General features: G+C 42.0%; 2 protein-coding genes across 2 annotated transcripts in view; one reads left to right on the top strand and one right to left on the bottom strand.

Annotated features, from left to right (window-relative positions):
- The window catches only part of cox6c (cytochrome c oxidase subunit 6C), a 297,540-nt gene that overhangs the window by 141,112 nt on the left and 138,915 nt on the right, over positions 1–17,513 (top strand). The window lies entirely within an intron of this gene.
- Positions 1–17,513, bottom strand: part of tmx3b (thioredoxin related transmembrane protein 3b) — a 146,911-nt gene that overhangs the window by 122,445 nt on the left and 6,953 nt on the right. The window contains exon 3 of the mRNA XM_078540033.1: positions 2,134–2,173. Within this exon, the coding sequence (XP_078396159.1) occupies positions 2,134–2,173 (40 nt within the window). The remainder of the gene's footprint in view (positions 1–2,133; positions 2,174–17,513) is intronic.

Genomic DNA, 17,513 nt, shown 5'->3' on the forward strand with positions numbered 1-17,513 from the left:
ACACAGTGAGAAGCTTTTGGGAACCTCTATTTTCCACAATTATAGATTGGGTTGACATTAAAAAAGACAGCTAGCATTTACACCAGTTGACCAAATCTATGCCAAGAATGCAAGAACTGATGTATCTGCATTACAACATCCAGAAAAAAAAAATCTATAGAACTCTTTCCCAGACATTATCATTTACAATGGTGTACTTTGTATGCAAACGGTTCACCATCTTTCCTGAATCATGCATTAGATTAGTAGGAATATGGGAAATCTGCAATCTGCCTATTCGTTAACAAACACAATTCCCCCAAGTTAGTGTTCACAACCAACAATGTCAATTTTGAGAGGAAGCTGTCCTTGTTACAGCTAGCCCCATTTGCACGGTTATATAACCTAGCAAATAAAACAAAACTGCAAGCCTCTCTCCTCAACTGCGCATATCATTTCTGGCTTCAACAGACCATGATTCAGCCCATGATGCTCAAATCGTGAAGGTGTGATAACTGAAGATTAATCCTGTACAGTAATCGCTGAAAAATGATCAAAATTTAACCTTCAGTTGACTGTTGGGAAATAGCAGCCCATTGTACGTTTTAATTTTTCGCAAAGCTACATTGGAAATGGCATTTGTAAAATAACCAGTTGTGCTTTAGGTGGTGAATTACTTATTAATTGCTCAAATTACTTCTCTCTACTGTCTCTGCACAACAGTTCTGTTAAACTGAATCAGAAGTACACAGTATTGTTCTTAATGTAAATACACACTGAGGTATGCAACAGCTTTAGTAAAACCTATTCCTCAAGGAAGAAATGGCCCATTATCAACAGCTGTAAGAGTAACAAAATCTCCAAAGCAGACACCAGCCCTGCAAACAAAGCATCAGCAGAGATCATGTTGCACCATCGGCAAGGGACAACTTCATGTGTGGCACTTGTGGCAGACTTTATATTTCCAGAATCTGCTTGTTCAGCCATCAAAAAGAAGTGATGATCTTAACTGACCTCATCTAAGTTCTGAGGCTGCATTCCCATCATTTCTTGCAGATGGATGGATGCCAATTGTCAAGAGTAACATCCAGCATAAATATCTTTCTCATAAGTAAACTGAACTGATTACTGTTTGAGAAATACAAGTGTCATATAGGATTTTTAAAATATGTTTTAACTTGGATTGGAATTTTTAAATAAAAAGGTCACTGGACAGCTAACTATTCACATTACACAAACAGGATGTAACTTTGCAAAATTTTATGTACATCGTTATGTTTTAAAGTAAAAATCTATGTTGCTCTGGGGTTATGATAAAAGATCAGTAATGGGCATCAACGTTAAAATTACCTGAAAGGTGTGCACCTTCCAAACCCACGACCATTACCATCTAGAAGGACATGGGCAGCAGGCACATGGGAACACCACCATCTGGAAGTTCCCTCCAAGCCATTCACCATTCTGACTTGGAAATATATCACCACTCCTTCACTGTTGCTGGGTCAAAATCCCTCTGGAACTTCCTCCCTAACAGCACTGTGAGTACACCTGCACCACATGGACTGCAGCAGTTCAAAAAGGTAGCTGACCACCACCTTCTCAAGGGCAATTTGGGCAATAAATGCTGGTCTAGCTAGCAACATCTATATCCCATGAATGAATAAAAAAAAAACACCCATGATCTGCATGTTGAGATACATCAACATCCAGGTTTTTCCAAAAAATGATCAGCAGCAGTATCAGGGATGTGAATATACTACAGTCATTTTTTGTGCACTAGTAATTCATCAAAAAAATCTGCTTTTGCATCGCATTTTGAAGCGACACATCACATTTAGGTCACATACCATTCCAGACAGTGCAGTAAACAATCTAACCCTTTCAATTTAATAATCACATATAAATGTAGAATGTTGAGCATTCTAGTACCATTGGATAGATGAAATGTGTTCTGTATAAACAACACAAGCATCTCACTAAAAAACAAGCTATTCTTAATCCTCTAAAGATCATTGTTCAACAGTGGTGTTATTTTTGGGTGCAGTTGGAAATACCAGCTATATTGGAAAATGTACACTAAAATTACATAGGCATTAAACATTCCGCAATTTGTTTTTAAGTTCTAAAAAAATGGAAAAGAAAGTGCATACTTACATCTACTAACCAAATTTCATCTTCTCTACTGTCTTTAAACCTGCAATAAAATCATGTTGTCAACAAATATAGAATTATGTTTCTAATACATTTATATCCAAGACACTACACTGTTCATCTTTTTGGAGTTAATGGATATTCCAGTTTTTGTTATTGATTGCATATTTGATCAGTAACTGTGGTCAATTGTGTGAATTCACAAGAACCTCGAGAGATGAGCAAGGTATAGTGGAAACCAAGCAGGACTATTTCTACAGCTGTATTGGAGATAGCAAGGTTTTCTGTTGTCCCCAGATTTTATGGAAATGTCTTGCTCACTTCTAAACAGATTCTGGAATGCTAAACCTGCAGTACCTGCTGCCCAATAATAATTCACGTGTACATACCGCCGTTATTTTTAGCTTATGTGGATCACTTCACTGCAAAATGAATGTACCTTCCCAAATAAACTGAACCTGATTCACACAAACCCAGCAATTAATTTCTGCAAACTAAACACTTAGCAAGATCTTTAATTTTAAAAATAAAAGTAATTTTGGAAAGCAAAGTAGCAGTTCAGGGATTTCCAACGCATGCAGCTCATCCACCTGAAAACACAAAGGTATGGCAAGCATAATTACAGTAAATAGGTTGCATGAAGCATCCATGTCATGGGTATGATGGCTAGTACTGGAGGACACTAATGCTCGACATCATTACGTTGAAATTCAGTGCCATTCAAGAGATGTAGGGGCAGCAGGGGGTGGTAGGTGGGGAAAAAAGTGAAAAACTGTTTCCTGCATTCCCGCCACATTGAGGTGGCTGTGAGTGGGAAAAGGAGCGAACATAGGCCACTGTCAGTGCTTTACTGAGATGTGTGGGTACTAAAGGTCAAAATACCAGATATGAAGCCATCCAGTACCTGACAGTGGCCAGACTGGCTTAAGCACCCGGCTGCTCAGTACAAAACCAGATGCCTGGACACCCTAGTCATGGGATTTATTATCTTTACTGGTAAAGGATCATGCAGCAGACTAGTGTGAATATGTAAACTCAGGTATTTCTTTTAATAGCTATGTCAATAATATTTGGAAGCCAAATGAAAAGTCCCTTCAAAACCACAAAATGTCGATTGTACTGAAGCGTGAAAAATTAAGTAAATCTTTCTAATTTAAAATATTCGGTCATTTCTTGAGTAAACAGCAGCTCAATCTGCAAAAATCAATGTTTAAAAAAAGCACAACACAACAGACATTGTCGACAGACAGCATCAGTGCTGGTGAAAGAACTCAAGCACTAAAATGACAGTGGTGTTATTCTTTAGCAGCAGCTTTCATGCCAGTGCATGAAACGGTATAGGACACAGAGGCCGTGCTCTTTCCTCCCTCACCACCAGCATACACAAGAGCATCTTCAGGTGACAGTCCAGGGATATGAGCAAAAAACTGGACCTACGTTCCAGTGCAGTGCTGCACTGTCGGAGTTGCAGTCTTTCAAATGAGGCGTTGAAACAAGGCCCCCTTAGATGGGCGTAAATAAACACACTACTTTGAAGAGTATGGGAGTTGTGTCCTGGCCAATATTCATCCCTCAACCAATGCCTAAAAGAAAGGCTCTCTGGTCATTAACAAATTGCTGTTTGTGGAACCTCACTGTGCATTTTCTACAATACAACAATAACTACACTTCAGAAGTACTTTATTGGCTGTAAAGCAATCTGGAATGTCCTAAAGTTATAAAGTTGCCATATGAACAAGTCTTTCTTTTTCAAAGCAAGAAATCAAAACGCCGTATCTGCCCATTCAGAAGACACTTCATTGAAATTACAGGATACTAAACTTAATAGGTTGAATTTTTTTTAAATACTGAGCATCAAACACAAATAAGCTAATATAGCATCTAGATATTTTCCATGGACTAGTATTGTATTCAGACAGTATTGTAGTGTGCCCTAATCAATTTATTTAGTGAGTCATACTGATTAAGAACCTCCAATTCAATCCCTGTCTATGTTAACATCCCATTTTAGCTGGGTTGGGGATAAGTTACTAAAAATGCCCTCTGCTCTTCTGGGTTAGGAAGAGTAAAGCTGGGTTCCTGAACCCAAGCACTATTCATCAAACCGATGGAGAATGCGTGTATTACTGTCATGTGAGGGTAGGACTAGGCTTAGCCATGATGCCCTCCAAAGTCAAATGGCCTGCCAAAACTCACCATTAAGGCATGGACACATGAATAATGACCACTCGGGTGAGGTATCAGAGGGAATTCAGCACCTGTGGAATCATGTTACAAAAGTCAGTGCCTTGGGGATAGGAGGACAGAAAATAGGCATTCAAAATTCTACTTAATGTTTTCTCCCCTTTAATGACCAGTTGAACTTTGCTCTCAGTTTACAATGTCATCTGAACCAACAGAGTTGCAACACTTTCAGGTATCTGTTACTCTATTTTGGAATATATAAAATAGGTTAACATGATATTGTTACCATATTAGGATCACTTTACCACAGCAGATTACATGGGGTGCTATTGAAATGTATGAGAACAATGGGAAGGTTCAGGTGCTCTTTATAAATTACATACTTCAGATGCAAAAATAATTTTAACCCCACCTCTCTTCAATGAAGAGTAAAATCTGATGAAATGTAAAGCACAACTCATGTTACCAACCATGCCCTGCCCCATGGTTAGATTAGAATTCCCCCATAATCAGTCTAGAATCTCAGGTATTAGGCTCTTGTTGCAGGGCAAGGGTATACCACTGACAGCAGAAAATGAGCACACGTGCAGTTTATCAGAGAGGGCATTGTTTTAATAATCTGGAATATTCACTGACCCACCATGCACAAACTATGCATGATACAGCATTCCTACTCAAGCTCCACCCATTGTAGTGACAACACCTGGCAAATACTTCCTACATGAGCGATGAGCAGAGAACCCAAAGCCTCACCGTAAACAGACTAGCTGCCCACATACCTCTGGAGCTTGCAATTCAGTCCTACTGCCTCTTGGTTCTTTGCTCTCCAGTGACAGGAGCTAACTAAAGTGGAATTATTAGCCCTACACCACGACTCGCATTTTAATTTTCTGCCCATATCATCCAGGCTAGGATCTCTCCCTTTGCAGGGAGTTACAAACACAGACCTACGACTTCACAGTGCAGCATGCTTCAGTTTTCCAAAGAGTGACACTCAAGCAAAACAGAAATTGGAGAAGTTAATAACAATGCACGACTACGTCTAGCCATAATCTATTTCAGGATTTACTAGCTTGCTGCTTGAGTTAAGTCAACAATAACTAATTTCTAATTGTGCTCAATTGGCAGATCTGATGTGACATGATCTGAATCACATAGCTACCTATTGTTATGAACCTCAGGACCCAATCAGACCTATTATCTTTTAAGCCACCAGCATTTGAGAGGGAAAAAAAATCATTGCTAAGGGCACATTCAGCTATTTTAACTATTGGTTTCTAGTCTATCAACCTGATGGACTCTTAAACCTTATCTCACCCTAGTCCTTTATTCAGCATATATCCTTTGTTCTTCCATCTTTGGCCCACAGTACAAATCTCCCCTCCCCAATTAATCAGTGTTAGAACCTTGATCTCCAGATCCCTGCATCAATCTGAATAACTTATCCTGTCTTGCAATTTTCAAAAGTCTACCTCCTTTCCTGGTGCCTACAAATCACCACCCCTAACTTTCTACAGCTACCCCTTGCCCTCCAAATGATCGTGGGATGTTTCATTGCATGAAAGACATCATGCAATATAAATGCAAGTTTTTGTTATGTACAGACCCTCATCAGCAGGTGCAATTATAATACACATTTTTTATTTTATATTCTACTCAAAAGCTGTCATTTTAGAGCAAACTATATTATTGTACCAAATTTGTACAACAAAGCCAAAACAGTTATATTGCACCGAAAGGAAGCTAAACACACTGTACAACATGATATTTACTTCACCCAAAACTTGAAAATTTCTCTCACATTGAATTATATTTATTCCAAAAGTTACAATTTTCTCTGCCAACTGACTGAAATACATCATTTTACTGACCATTGTCAGCTCTGGTTCAGTCGTAACTCTGACAACTCTGAATCAAGCCTCACTCCAGCTACTTCATATCCTGAGGCGTAGGCTAATGCTCTGGAGAAACGGATTTGAAACCCGGCACAGGCACTGGTGAAATTTAAATTCAATTAATAAATCTGGAGTTATGTTACTCAGTAACGGTGACCGTGAAACCATTGTGAATTATCATAAAAACTCTGGTTCACTAATGTCCTTTAGGGAAGGGAATCTGCCATCCTTACCTGCTCTGGCCTACACGTGACTCCAGACCCACAGCAATGTGGTTGACTCATAGAAGTGTGGGACATAGGAACAGAGGAGCAGGAGTAGGCCAGTCAGCCCATCTAGCCAACTCCACCATTCAATACAATCATGGCTGATCATCCACTTCAATGCCTTTTTCCCACACTATCCCCATAACCCTTCACATCACTGACAGATTTCTAAATATCAATCTCTGCTATAAACATACTCAATGACTGAGCTTCCACAGCCTCCTGGAGTAGAGAATTCCAAAGATTCACAACCCTGTATAAAAAAAAAATTCTCACCTCAGACCCAAGTGGCTTCCCCCTTATTTTGAAATTGTGTCCCCTGGTTCTAGACTCCCCTACCAAGGGAAAAATATTACCTGCATTTACCCTGTCTATCCCTTTAACTATTTGATAGGTTTCAATGAGATCACCTCTCATTCTTTGAAACTCTCGAAAATACAGGTCCAGTTTCCCCAATCTCTCTTCATAGGACAGTCCCGCCAACCCGGGAACAAGTCTGGTGAACCTTCATTGCACTCCCTCTATGGCAATAATATCCTTCCTAAGATAATGGGACCAAAATCGCGCACAGTAATCCAGGTGTGGTCTGACCACAGTTCTATACAATTGAAGCAAGGCTTTGCTACTCTTGTACTCAAATCCTCTTGCAATAAAGGCTAAAACACTATTAGCCTTCCTAATTGCTTGCTGCATCTGAAAGTTAGCTTTCATTGACTTATTGATGAGGACACCCAGGTCCCTTTGTACATCTACACTTTCTAATCTCCCACCATTTAAAAAATACACTGTACATCTATTCCTCCTACCAAAGTGGATAACCTCACATTTTTCCATGTTACATTCCATCTGCCATGTTCTTGCCAGTCACTAAGTCTGTCCAAATCTCCTTGAAGCCACTCACAACACACATTCCCACCTAGCTTTATGTCATCCGCAAACTCGGAGATATTACATTTGGTCCCCACATCCAAATCATTGATATATTGCAAACAGCTGGGGGTCCAAGCTGATGCTTATGGTCACAGCCTGTCAACACAAGAATGACCTGTTTAGTCCTACTCTCTGTCTTCTGCCTGTTAACCAATCCTTAATCCATGCCAGTATATTACTTCCTATCCCATGTTCTTTAATTTTGCTAACCAACCTCTTTTCTCAAAAGTCTTCTGAAAATCCAAGTATACTACACCAATTCCCCTTTATCAATTCCTGTTAGTAACATGCGCAAAAAAACTTCAACCGGTTCATCAAACATGATTTCCCGTTCATAAATCCACGTTGACTATGTCCAATTAGATTATTATCCAAGTGTCTCATTTACCATATCCTTTAGAATTGATTTTAGCATTTTCCCTACCACTGATATAAGGCTGACAGGTCTGTAGTTCCCTCTTTTCTCTCTCCCTCCCTTCTTAAATAGTGGGTTGACTTTTGCTACCTTCCAATCTGCAGGAATTGTTCCAGAACCTATAGCATTTTGGAAGATGATCACCAATGCATCCACCATCTCCATTGCTACCTCTTTCAACACTCTAGAATGTAGAATATCAGGTCCCACGGGCTTATCAACCTTCAGTCCTAGGAATTTCTGCAATATAACCTTCGTAATAATACTAATTTCCTTCAATTTCACATTCTCCCTAGCTCTTGGATCTCTAATTCTGGGAGATTTCTCAGTGGAGACAGACACAAAATAATCATTTAGCTTCTCTGCCATTTCCCTATTCCCCATTATAAATTCTCCTGACTCTGCCTGTAATGGGCCCACATTTGTCTTAGTAAAATGCTTTCTTCTTATGTGCCTATAGAAGCTTTTACAGTCGGTTTTTTAGATTTTTTGCTAGTTTACATTCATATTCTATTCTCCCTTTATCAGTTTCTTGGTCCTCCTTTTCTGCATTCTAATCCTCCCAATCCTCAGGTTTACTAATATTTCTGGCAACTTTATAGGACTTTTCTTGTAATATGACTGATCTTCCACAGCCCTCTGGAGTAGAGAACTCCAAAGATTGACAACTCTGGGTAAAAATATTTATCCTCATCTCGGACCTTTGTTGACTGACTTTTTTGTGCCTTGAAGGAATGTATAGTAGCTGTAAACTATGTAACAGTTATTTAAAGACTATCCATTGCCTATATACCGTATATATGCCTTTTAATGTATTTTCCCAGTCCACCGTAGGCGATTTTCCCCTCATACCTTCACAATTTCCTTTGTTCACATTTAACACCCTGGCTTCAGGTTGAACTACCTCAATTTTAAGCATAACATAAAATTCTATCATATTACGGGCTCTTAAACGCTCTGAAACAGCCTAGCAAGCCACTCAGTTGTATGCAGCCACCACGTAGTCTAAAAGGAATGAAACCGGAGAGACCACCCAGCATCGATCTAGGCACCTAAACTACAACAGCTCACCCAACACTGTCAACCCTGAAGAGTCTTTCTTATTAACATCTGGGGGCTTGTGCCAAAATTGGGAAAGCTGCACCACAGGCTGGTCAAGCAACAGCCTGACATAGTCATACTCACAGAATCATACCTTACAGATAATGCCCCAAACACCACCATCACCATTCCTGGGTATGCCCTGTCCCACCGACAGAATAGGCCCACCAGAGGTGGCGACACAGTGATATGCAGTCATGAGGGAGTTGCCCTGGGAGTCTTAAACATCGACTCTGGGCCCCATGAAGTCTCATGGCGTCAGGTCAAACCTGGGCGAGGAACCTCCTGTTGGTTACCGCCTACCATCCCTCAGCTGATGAATCAGTACTCCTCCATGTTGAACACCACTTGGTGGAAGCACTGCGGGTGGCAAGGGCACAGAGTGTGCCCTGGGTAGGGACTTCAACTGTTTTCACCAAGAGTGGCTTGGTGGCTTGACTACAGGCCGAGCCCTAAAGGACACAGCTGCTAGGCTGGGTCTGCGGCAGGTGGTGATGGAACCAACAAGAGGGAGAAACCTACTTAACCTCGTCCCTTTATCAGTCACAGATGTCTCTGTCCATGACAGTATCTGTAGGAGTGACCACCGCACAGTCCTTGTGGAAACCAAGTCCCATCTTCATGTTGAGCTTACCCTTTGTCGTATTGTGTGGCACTGCCACCATGCTAAATGGGATAGATTTTGAACAGATCTAGCAACTCAAAACTGGGCACCCATGAGATGCTGTGGGCCATCAGCAGCAGCGGAATTGTATACAACTACAATTTGTAACCTCATAGCCCAGCATATCCCCCACTCTACCATTACCAACAAGCCAGGGGATCAACCCTGGTTCAATGAAGAGTGCAGGAGAGCATGCCTGGTACACCTAAAGATGAGGTGTCAACCTGGTGAAGCTACAACTCAGGACTACTTGCATGCAAACAGTAGAAGCAGCATGCGATAGACAGAGCTAAGTGATCCCATTACCAACAGATCAGATCTAAGCATTGCAGTCCTGCCACATCCAGTCATTTAATTGTCCACCACCATTCACAACTAACTGGAGAGGAATCTCCACAAATATCCCCATCCTCAATGATGGAGGAGCCCAGCGCATCAGTGCAGAAGAGAAGGAAGGTTGAAGCATTTGCAGCCATCTTCAGCCAGAAGTGCAAAGTGTACGATCCATCTCAGCCTCCTCCTGAAGTCCCTAGCATCACAGATGCCAGTCTTTAGCCAATTCAATTCACTCCACATGATATCAAGAAACGGCCGAAGGCACTAGACACTGCAAAGGCTTTGGGCCCTGACAATATTCCGGCAATAGGACTCGCTTTCCAGAACTTGCCGCACTGCCAAGCTGTTCCAGTACAGCAGCAACACTGGCATCTACCCAGCAATGTGAAAAATTGCCCTGGTATATCCTGTCCACAAAAAAGGACAAATCTAACCCGGCCAATTACTGCCTCATCAGTCTACTCTTGATCATCAGCGAAGTGATGGAAAATGTCATCAAAAGTGCTATCAAGCAGCACTTGCTTAGCAATATCCTGCTCATTGATGCTCAGTTTGAGTTCCACCAGGGTCACTCAGCTCCTGACCTCATTGCAGCCTTGGTCCAAATACGGATAAAAGAGCTGAACTCGAGATGAGAGTGACTGCCCTTGACATCAAAGCAGCATTTGACCAAGTGTGGCAGCAAGCAGCCTGAGCAAAACTGGAACCAAACTGGCTTGGGCTGATAAGTAGCAAGTTACATTTGTGCCACACGAGTGCCAGGCAATGACCATCTCCAACAAGAGAGAATATAACCAGTCATCCCCCCACCGCCATTCAATGGCATTATCATCACCGAATCTGCCGCTATCAAAATCCTGGGGTTACCATTGACCAGAAACTTAACTGGACCTGTCATATAAATACTGTGGCTACAAGCGCAGGTCAGAGGTTGGGAATCTGTGGAGAATAACTCACCTCCTGACTCCACAAGGCCTGTTGACCATTTACAAGGCACAAGTCAGGAGTACGATGGAATATTCTCCACTTGCCTGGATGAGTGCAGCTCAAACACTAAAGGAGCTCAACATCATCCAGGACAAAGCAGCCCTCTTGACTGGCACCCCATCTGCCAGTGACGCACATTGGCAGCAGCATGTACCTTCACCAAGATGCACTGCAGAACTCACTAATACTCCTTCAACAGCACTTTTCAAACCTGCTACCTCTACCACCTAGAAGGGCAAGGGCAGCAGATGCATGGGAACATTACCACCTGCAAGTTCCCCTCCAAGTCACACACTATCCCAGTTTGGATATATATCACCCATAACTATAACTTCATTGTTGCTGGGTCAAAATACTGGAACTTCATTCCTAACAGCGCTGTGGGTATTCCTGCAACACAGACTGCAGCAAGTCAAGAAGTCAGCACACCACCAGCTTCTCAAGGGCAGTTAGGGATGGCAATAAATGCTGGCCTTGCCAGCAACATCCACCTCCCATGCACAAATGAAAAAATATATAAGCTACAATGGCACTTCTAAGGGAGTGCTGCACTTTCAGAGGTGCAATTTTACAGATGAGATATTAAACTAAGCTGTTATGACCATTGTTATGTTGTTATGTTATGGCTTGGTTCTGCTGAAGGGTCATGAGGACTCGAAACGTCAACTCTTTTTTTCTCTGCCGATGCTGCCAGACCTGCTGAGTTTTTCCAGGTAATTCTGTTTTTATATTAAACTAAGGCACTATCTGCCCCCTCAGATGAATGTAAAAGATCCCATGGCACTAATTAAAGAGGAAGGTGGTTCTCCCAGTATCCTGGCCAACATTTAAACCTCAATCAACACCTCAAACATCTGGCCATAATTTAATTGCTGTTTGAGAGGCTGTCTGCTAATTGGCTGCTCTCTTTCCTACATAACGGCAATTGCACTTCGAAAGTACTTTGCACATTAGTTTCTCATTAAATTTGCTGGAGAAAGTTAAGCCTGGTAATTAATAACACAAGTGTCATTATAGTGCTGGAGCAGACTCGATGGGCTGAATGGCCTACTTCTGCTCCTATGTCTTATGGTCTATAACAATGTGATAATTGTAATTAAATATTGGGAAGACCAAAGTCATTGGCTTTGGACTCTGCTGCAAACTCTGTTCCCTAGACATTGACTTTATCCCTCTCCCTGGTCACCGTGTGAAGCTGAATCAAGCTGTTCACAACTTTGGCATCTTACTTGACCGCAAGATGAACTTTCAACAATATACCCACTGTCATGCAAATCACCCACTTTCATCTTTGTAACATCGCTCATCTCCACACCTGTCTTAGCACAACTGCTGCTGAAATCCTCACATATGCCTTTACCTCTAGACTTGACTATTCCACTGCTCTCCTGGATGGCCTCCCACCCCCACCCATAAACTCGAACTCATCCAAAATTCAGCTGCCCATATCCTAACTTGCTCCATCCTGTTCAACCGTCACCCATGTGCTTACTAATCTACACTGCTCTTGGCATGATAACGCCTCAATTTTAAAATTCTCATCCCGGTTTTCAAATCCTTTCATGGTCCGGTCCTTTCTATTCCCATAATCTCCTCCAGTCTACAACCCTCCGAAATCTCTGCACTCCCCCAATTCTGGCCTCTTGCACATCACCAGTTTTAATCACTCGACCATTGATGACCATGCCTTTGGCTGCCTGGGCCCCACGTACTGGAATTCCCTTCCAAACCTCTACGCCTCTCAACCAATGCTCCCTGTTAGCTGCACCGCCACATAGCAACTCGAGTGTGCTCATGCAGGTTGCGCACATGTCAGCCCCTTTTAAGTTACTGCATATATTTGGTTGCACAAAAAAATTTAAAGGGGCCACACACTTAAACAGATCACCCATGTACTCCAAAAAAAGTGGAACATTGCTCTCCATAACTCTCTCCTCCTTTAAGGCATACCTCAAAACCTATCTTTTTGGTGAAGTCTGATGGGATTTACTGTCACTTTGTTTGTTAACACTCCTGTGTTGCATGTTGGGATGTTTACTATGTTAGAGGTGCTATATAAATGTAAGTTGTTGTTGATGACTGCCCATCTGCCTCAATGGCCCATAAAGTGAACATTTAAACTGTGGAGCCATCCCTTCAGGTAGTGGAACATTTCAATTTCTTTTATCTTTAATTTCCATCTTTTTTTCTCCTCTCTTAACCCAATATTTGTTTCTCACTCTATTTCTCTTTCTCTACCTAATTGGCTCTCTAATCTACCTACACTAATTCAAATTCTTCACTGTTTACTTCTGAATCCTCAAATCTCTTTAGTCAAAGCCCAGAGCTGCGCAAGGACATCCGACAAAGCAATATGCAGTTTCCTGCCTAGTGTTTATAAAAACTGTCATTTTGTGATCCTGGGGTTAGACCATGCAGTGCCCTAAAATTTCCCCCTCCCTTTTGTTTTTTCCAATAATTTATATAGATTTTTCTTTTCCCACCTATTTCCATTATTTTTAAATCTATAACTGTAATACCCTGTCAGTCTTTCCACCCCACCCCCACTAGAGCTGTACCTCGAGTGTCCTGCCATCCATTCTTAATTAGCACATTTTCTTAGATAATATCACCACCTTCAACACTTCTTTGTTCCTTTTGTCTGTGACATCTTTTGATTATCTGCTCCTATCACTGCATGCTTGTCCCTACAACCACCCCACCCCCACAACTTCTCTCCCCCCAAACCGCACCCCCCCCCACAACCTTAAACCAGCTTATATTTCACCCCTCTCCTAACTTTACTCAGTTCTGCTGAAGGATCATGAGGACTCGAAACGTCAACTCTTTTCTTCTCCGCCGATGCTGCCAGACCTGCTGAGTTTTTCCAGGTAATTCTGTTTTTGCCTAAAATACAAACTAGATTTTCATATGATTCCTGGCATCAACCACTTTCATAATTTATTTGTGATGCAACAATAATTGATAGACACAAGAAAAGTTCTGAAAAGTTATTTTCTGCTGTGACCTGTGACAATCAGATGGGAGTGATAAAAACAAACTTATGTACAAGCCAGGATCTGAGCCCTGCTGGATTTTTCCCCCCACATCCTTTATTAGAAACTGATCAAATGTAGAGCCTTATCTTAGAATGGACCAGTAATTGTTCCTAACAACCTGTTGGTCCCACTCAGCAGCAGACTGTGTGGTGCATTTTTTCAATCAACTATCTGGAGACTTTATGCGTCATTATCTGCAAATGATATTCAATTTAAAAACATAGGGAGCTTGAACTGTTTGCTTTGATGGAACTTGCAGTGTTTATATGTAACCAAATTTAATGCTTTAAAATATTTATACTATGAACACATTCAAACATAAAATTTGAAGTCATTTTTAAAAGGTGTGGGGTTAAATATTCATTTGCTTCCATTTTCAGGTGTGGGGAGTGGGGAGGTGGTGTTACCATTCATGATTAGGATACACCAGGTCCTGCTGAGGCAGGATACATGCAAATATTGTACTGCCTCCTTATTTGAAGGATTGTAGTGTTCACCAGCAAGTGGCCCGTGCTGTTGGCTTAACGTTTGACAGGGCATCTAACGGTGTGCATAGCTACCATGTATTTCAGCTAGCCTACACTTCTTGAAGGGGAGCTGACTCATAGGAAGCAGCTGCTAGCTTCCTGTTGTGCATGGGCTTAAGGAAAAGGACATCAAATGGAGCAACTGCCAAGAGAGAAGCTCAAGGTTAAAAGATGCAGCACTGGAGGCCTTGGTTTCAGTCAACAGGAAGAGAGGCCAAGTTTCCACAGGGGGCCTGGAGACCCTTAAGGTACACCCTGAAAAGAGAAAGAGCGGGTGGCCAATACCTGGAATCTTATCCCTGGTTCTGGCAGTTGTATCGCAAGTGGGTGGCCAAGGTCAGTGAATGCATCTTCATATGACATCTCTAACCCACTAAACTCTCAGGCTGCTCAACATACCAATAACCCATCAGCTGTCCCTTGCATTTAGGACTCAGGCCTAACATTCAGATATTCCACTTTATATTCTCACCTAACTATGCAAGTCTCACACACCCCCACCTCTTGCTGCTTCCTCATAGCTTTAGCTATTCAGCTGCAGCAGGAATACACCCCAAACACAATCCAACATATTTCATCCCCCTCTCTTGCAGGCCCATAACCACACACCTGCACCACCTAAGTCCTCTGAAAGAGAATGTACTTAACATTATAAAGCCAGCTGTAACAGAGGCATTGCATCTGGCGCCACCAAGAACATTCAGGATAATAGTATGTTCCTGCTTTAAAGCCTTTGTCAAATCCCAACTCACTCTCATCCTGCTATCTGGCACGAAGTGCAAGCTGCAGATCATGTGACTATGGACTTCTTACTTTCTTCCTCACTCCATTTCCCTCATCCCAAACTTTCCCTTCTAATTTCATACTTCCAGGTGCCAAAGAGCTGCCGCCTGGCCAGCCAGTGTCGCCTCATATGGAAGGCTGCTACTGACCATTCTGAGGAAGAAACAATGTCACTTAATCTGTCTCTCGCAGCCACCAATTCAGGCACGAATGAGCTCCTCTTCCCTTCCCCACACACACACTGTAATGAGCCCCTCTTCCTTTCCTCCCACACTATAACCAGTTCCTCTTCCCTTCTTTCACCACACAGAAATAAACCTCCCTCCCGCCTCCCAACACACACTAATGATCTGCACTCTCCTCACACCCCACACACTGCAATCAGCCCCTCTCCCCATCTTTTGGTCTAGTTGCCGGTTCTTGCAAAGGAGTGTCACCAGCCCAGGACAAGGAGTCTAAAAGCAGACAGGAACAGAAACACAAAATTTGAAGCCGTCACTCATCTTCCCGGCTCGGCCACATGACCTGCCAGTTTTTCTCGTAGTCAGTCACTGAGTTACACTTGCCTGCCTCTGCCTGCACAGAAACATCCTGGGCCCGCACAGCACCCATTGCCAAAAGTGTTTTCTAAGGTTAAAGAGTGCTTTGGGCTCAGGTCCTGTCCCTTGCTGTTTGGTGGCATCAATCAGAGGGTTCAGGGCTGTCCCACCAGTGCCTCTGGACTAGGTAGTCTCCCCTCCACAGCCACCATTGCTGCCTTGGAGGAGTGATCTCTGAGAGCCCATTAGGGTCCCGACCCACAGTTCTAGAATCACTGCCTTAATTGGTAGTACATGGTATGATGCTTCATGTACTTTGGGGGAATCAGACCAATATTTTATGTTGGGGTGGTGGTTCCTTTAAGAACTAAGTTTCTCTAGAAAATGATTTATTGTAAAAAGTAATTGGTTCCAAACTGATCATGTGACAAAGCTGTCAAAAATAAATAATAGAAAAGCAAACGGTAAACAAGATGTTTATTGTAGGTAACATCTGTTTCAAGCAGTTTAGTTCAGGGCAAGCTGGCAGCAGGGAACATCTCTTTCAGCAGAATTCAGCTAAAAGTCTTAGTGCTGGCTAAAAGGGTTTAAAGCTCTAGATAACTTAAGGACAAACAGTGAGTTGAATTTTTGGGATAGCCAAACTGAGAAGAGAGAGACAGGCAAGACTCCAGAGTTAAGAACATTAGAACCAGGAAAGTTCTGACCTGATGTGGTTACACTTAGGATGCTAGCAACACCTATTTTGAACTGGGAGTCTACAACCAGGGGACGGTTGGAAGAGATATGAAAAGAAAACCCTGCTGGAAGTAAGTGGCAGCCCCAAGAAATCTCAATCTTCATATGAACCTTTCAAACAGTCCTCAGACCAAATAGTTATTTATCCAATTTCTGATAAATATATGACGAGCTATTTGGGGCGCAAGTCAAATTGTTGTGGAAGGAAACTTGTGTTAAGAAATTCAACTGAGATGATATGTAACTGGGTTCACTGTACTTTGAATATTTTTAACATAACTACACTATCTTAAATGGTCGGTTATTAATATTCATGTTGTTTGATTATTGTGAAGCAAAATTCTTTGATTTTAAAAGTGAACCTTGCGGCTTCATTCTTTTAGTAAATACCTGAGTTTTCAGATTTTTAGGGAAGATGGTAGTGCTAATGTCACTGGACTAGTAATAGAGGCCCAGGCTAATGCTCTGGGGACATGGGTTCAAGTCCTACCATGGCAGCTGGTGTAATTTTAGTTCAATTAATAAAATATGGACCAAATGAAACTATCAATTGTTGTAAAAACCCATCTGGCTCACCTATTGTCCTTCAGGGAAAGAAATCTACCATCCTTACTTTATCTGGCATATATGTAACTCCAGATCCATAGCAATGTGGTTGACTCTTAACTGCCTTCTGAAATGGCCTAGCAAGTCACTCTGTTTAAGGGCATTATGGATGGGCAACAGATGCTGGCCTTGCTAGCAACACCCACATCCATGAATAATTGATTTTTGAAAATTTTTTTAAAAATCTCTACCAATATAATCATAGTGGTGAGTTACATGCAGGAATGTGCAGCAGCCAGGCCAGGAGAAAGGGCAGTTTCTATGCCAGCTGCACTGAGGGTGATATTAGCTTTGCTACAGGAGACTCAGGTTAGGTCCTCTAGCGCAGCCTACAGGAGAACGCTAATGAGCATATACACCAAGCCTCTTGTCAT

Source organism: Cetorhinus maximus, chromosome 4 (genome assembly GCF_964194155.1).
Source record: "Cetorhinus maximus chromosome 4, sCetMax3.hap1.1, whole genome shotgun sequence".
NCBI classification, from domain to species: domain Eukaryota; kingdom Metazoa; phylum Chordata; class Chondrichthyes; order Lamniformes; family Cetorhinidae; genus Cetorhinus; species Cetorhinus maximus.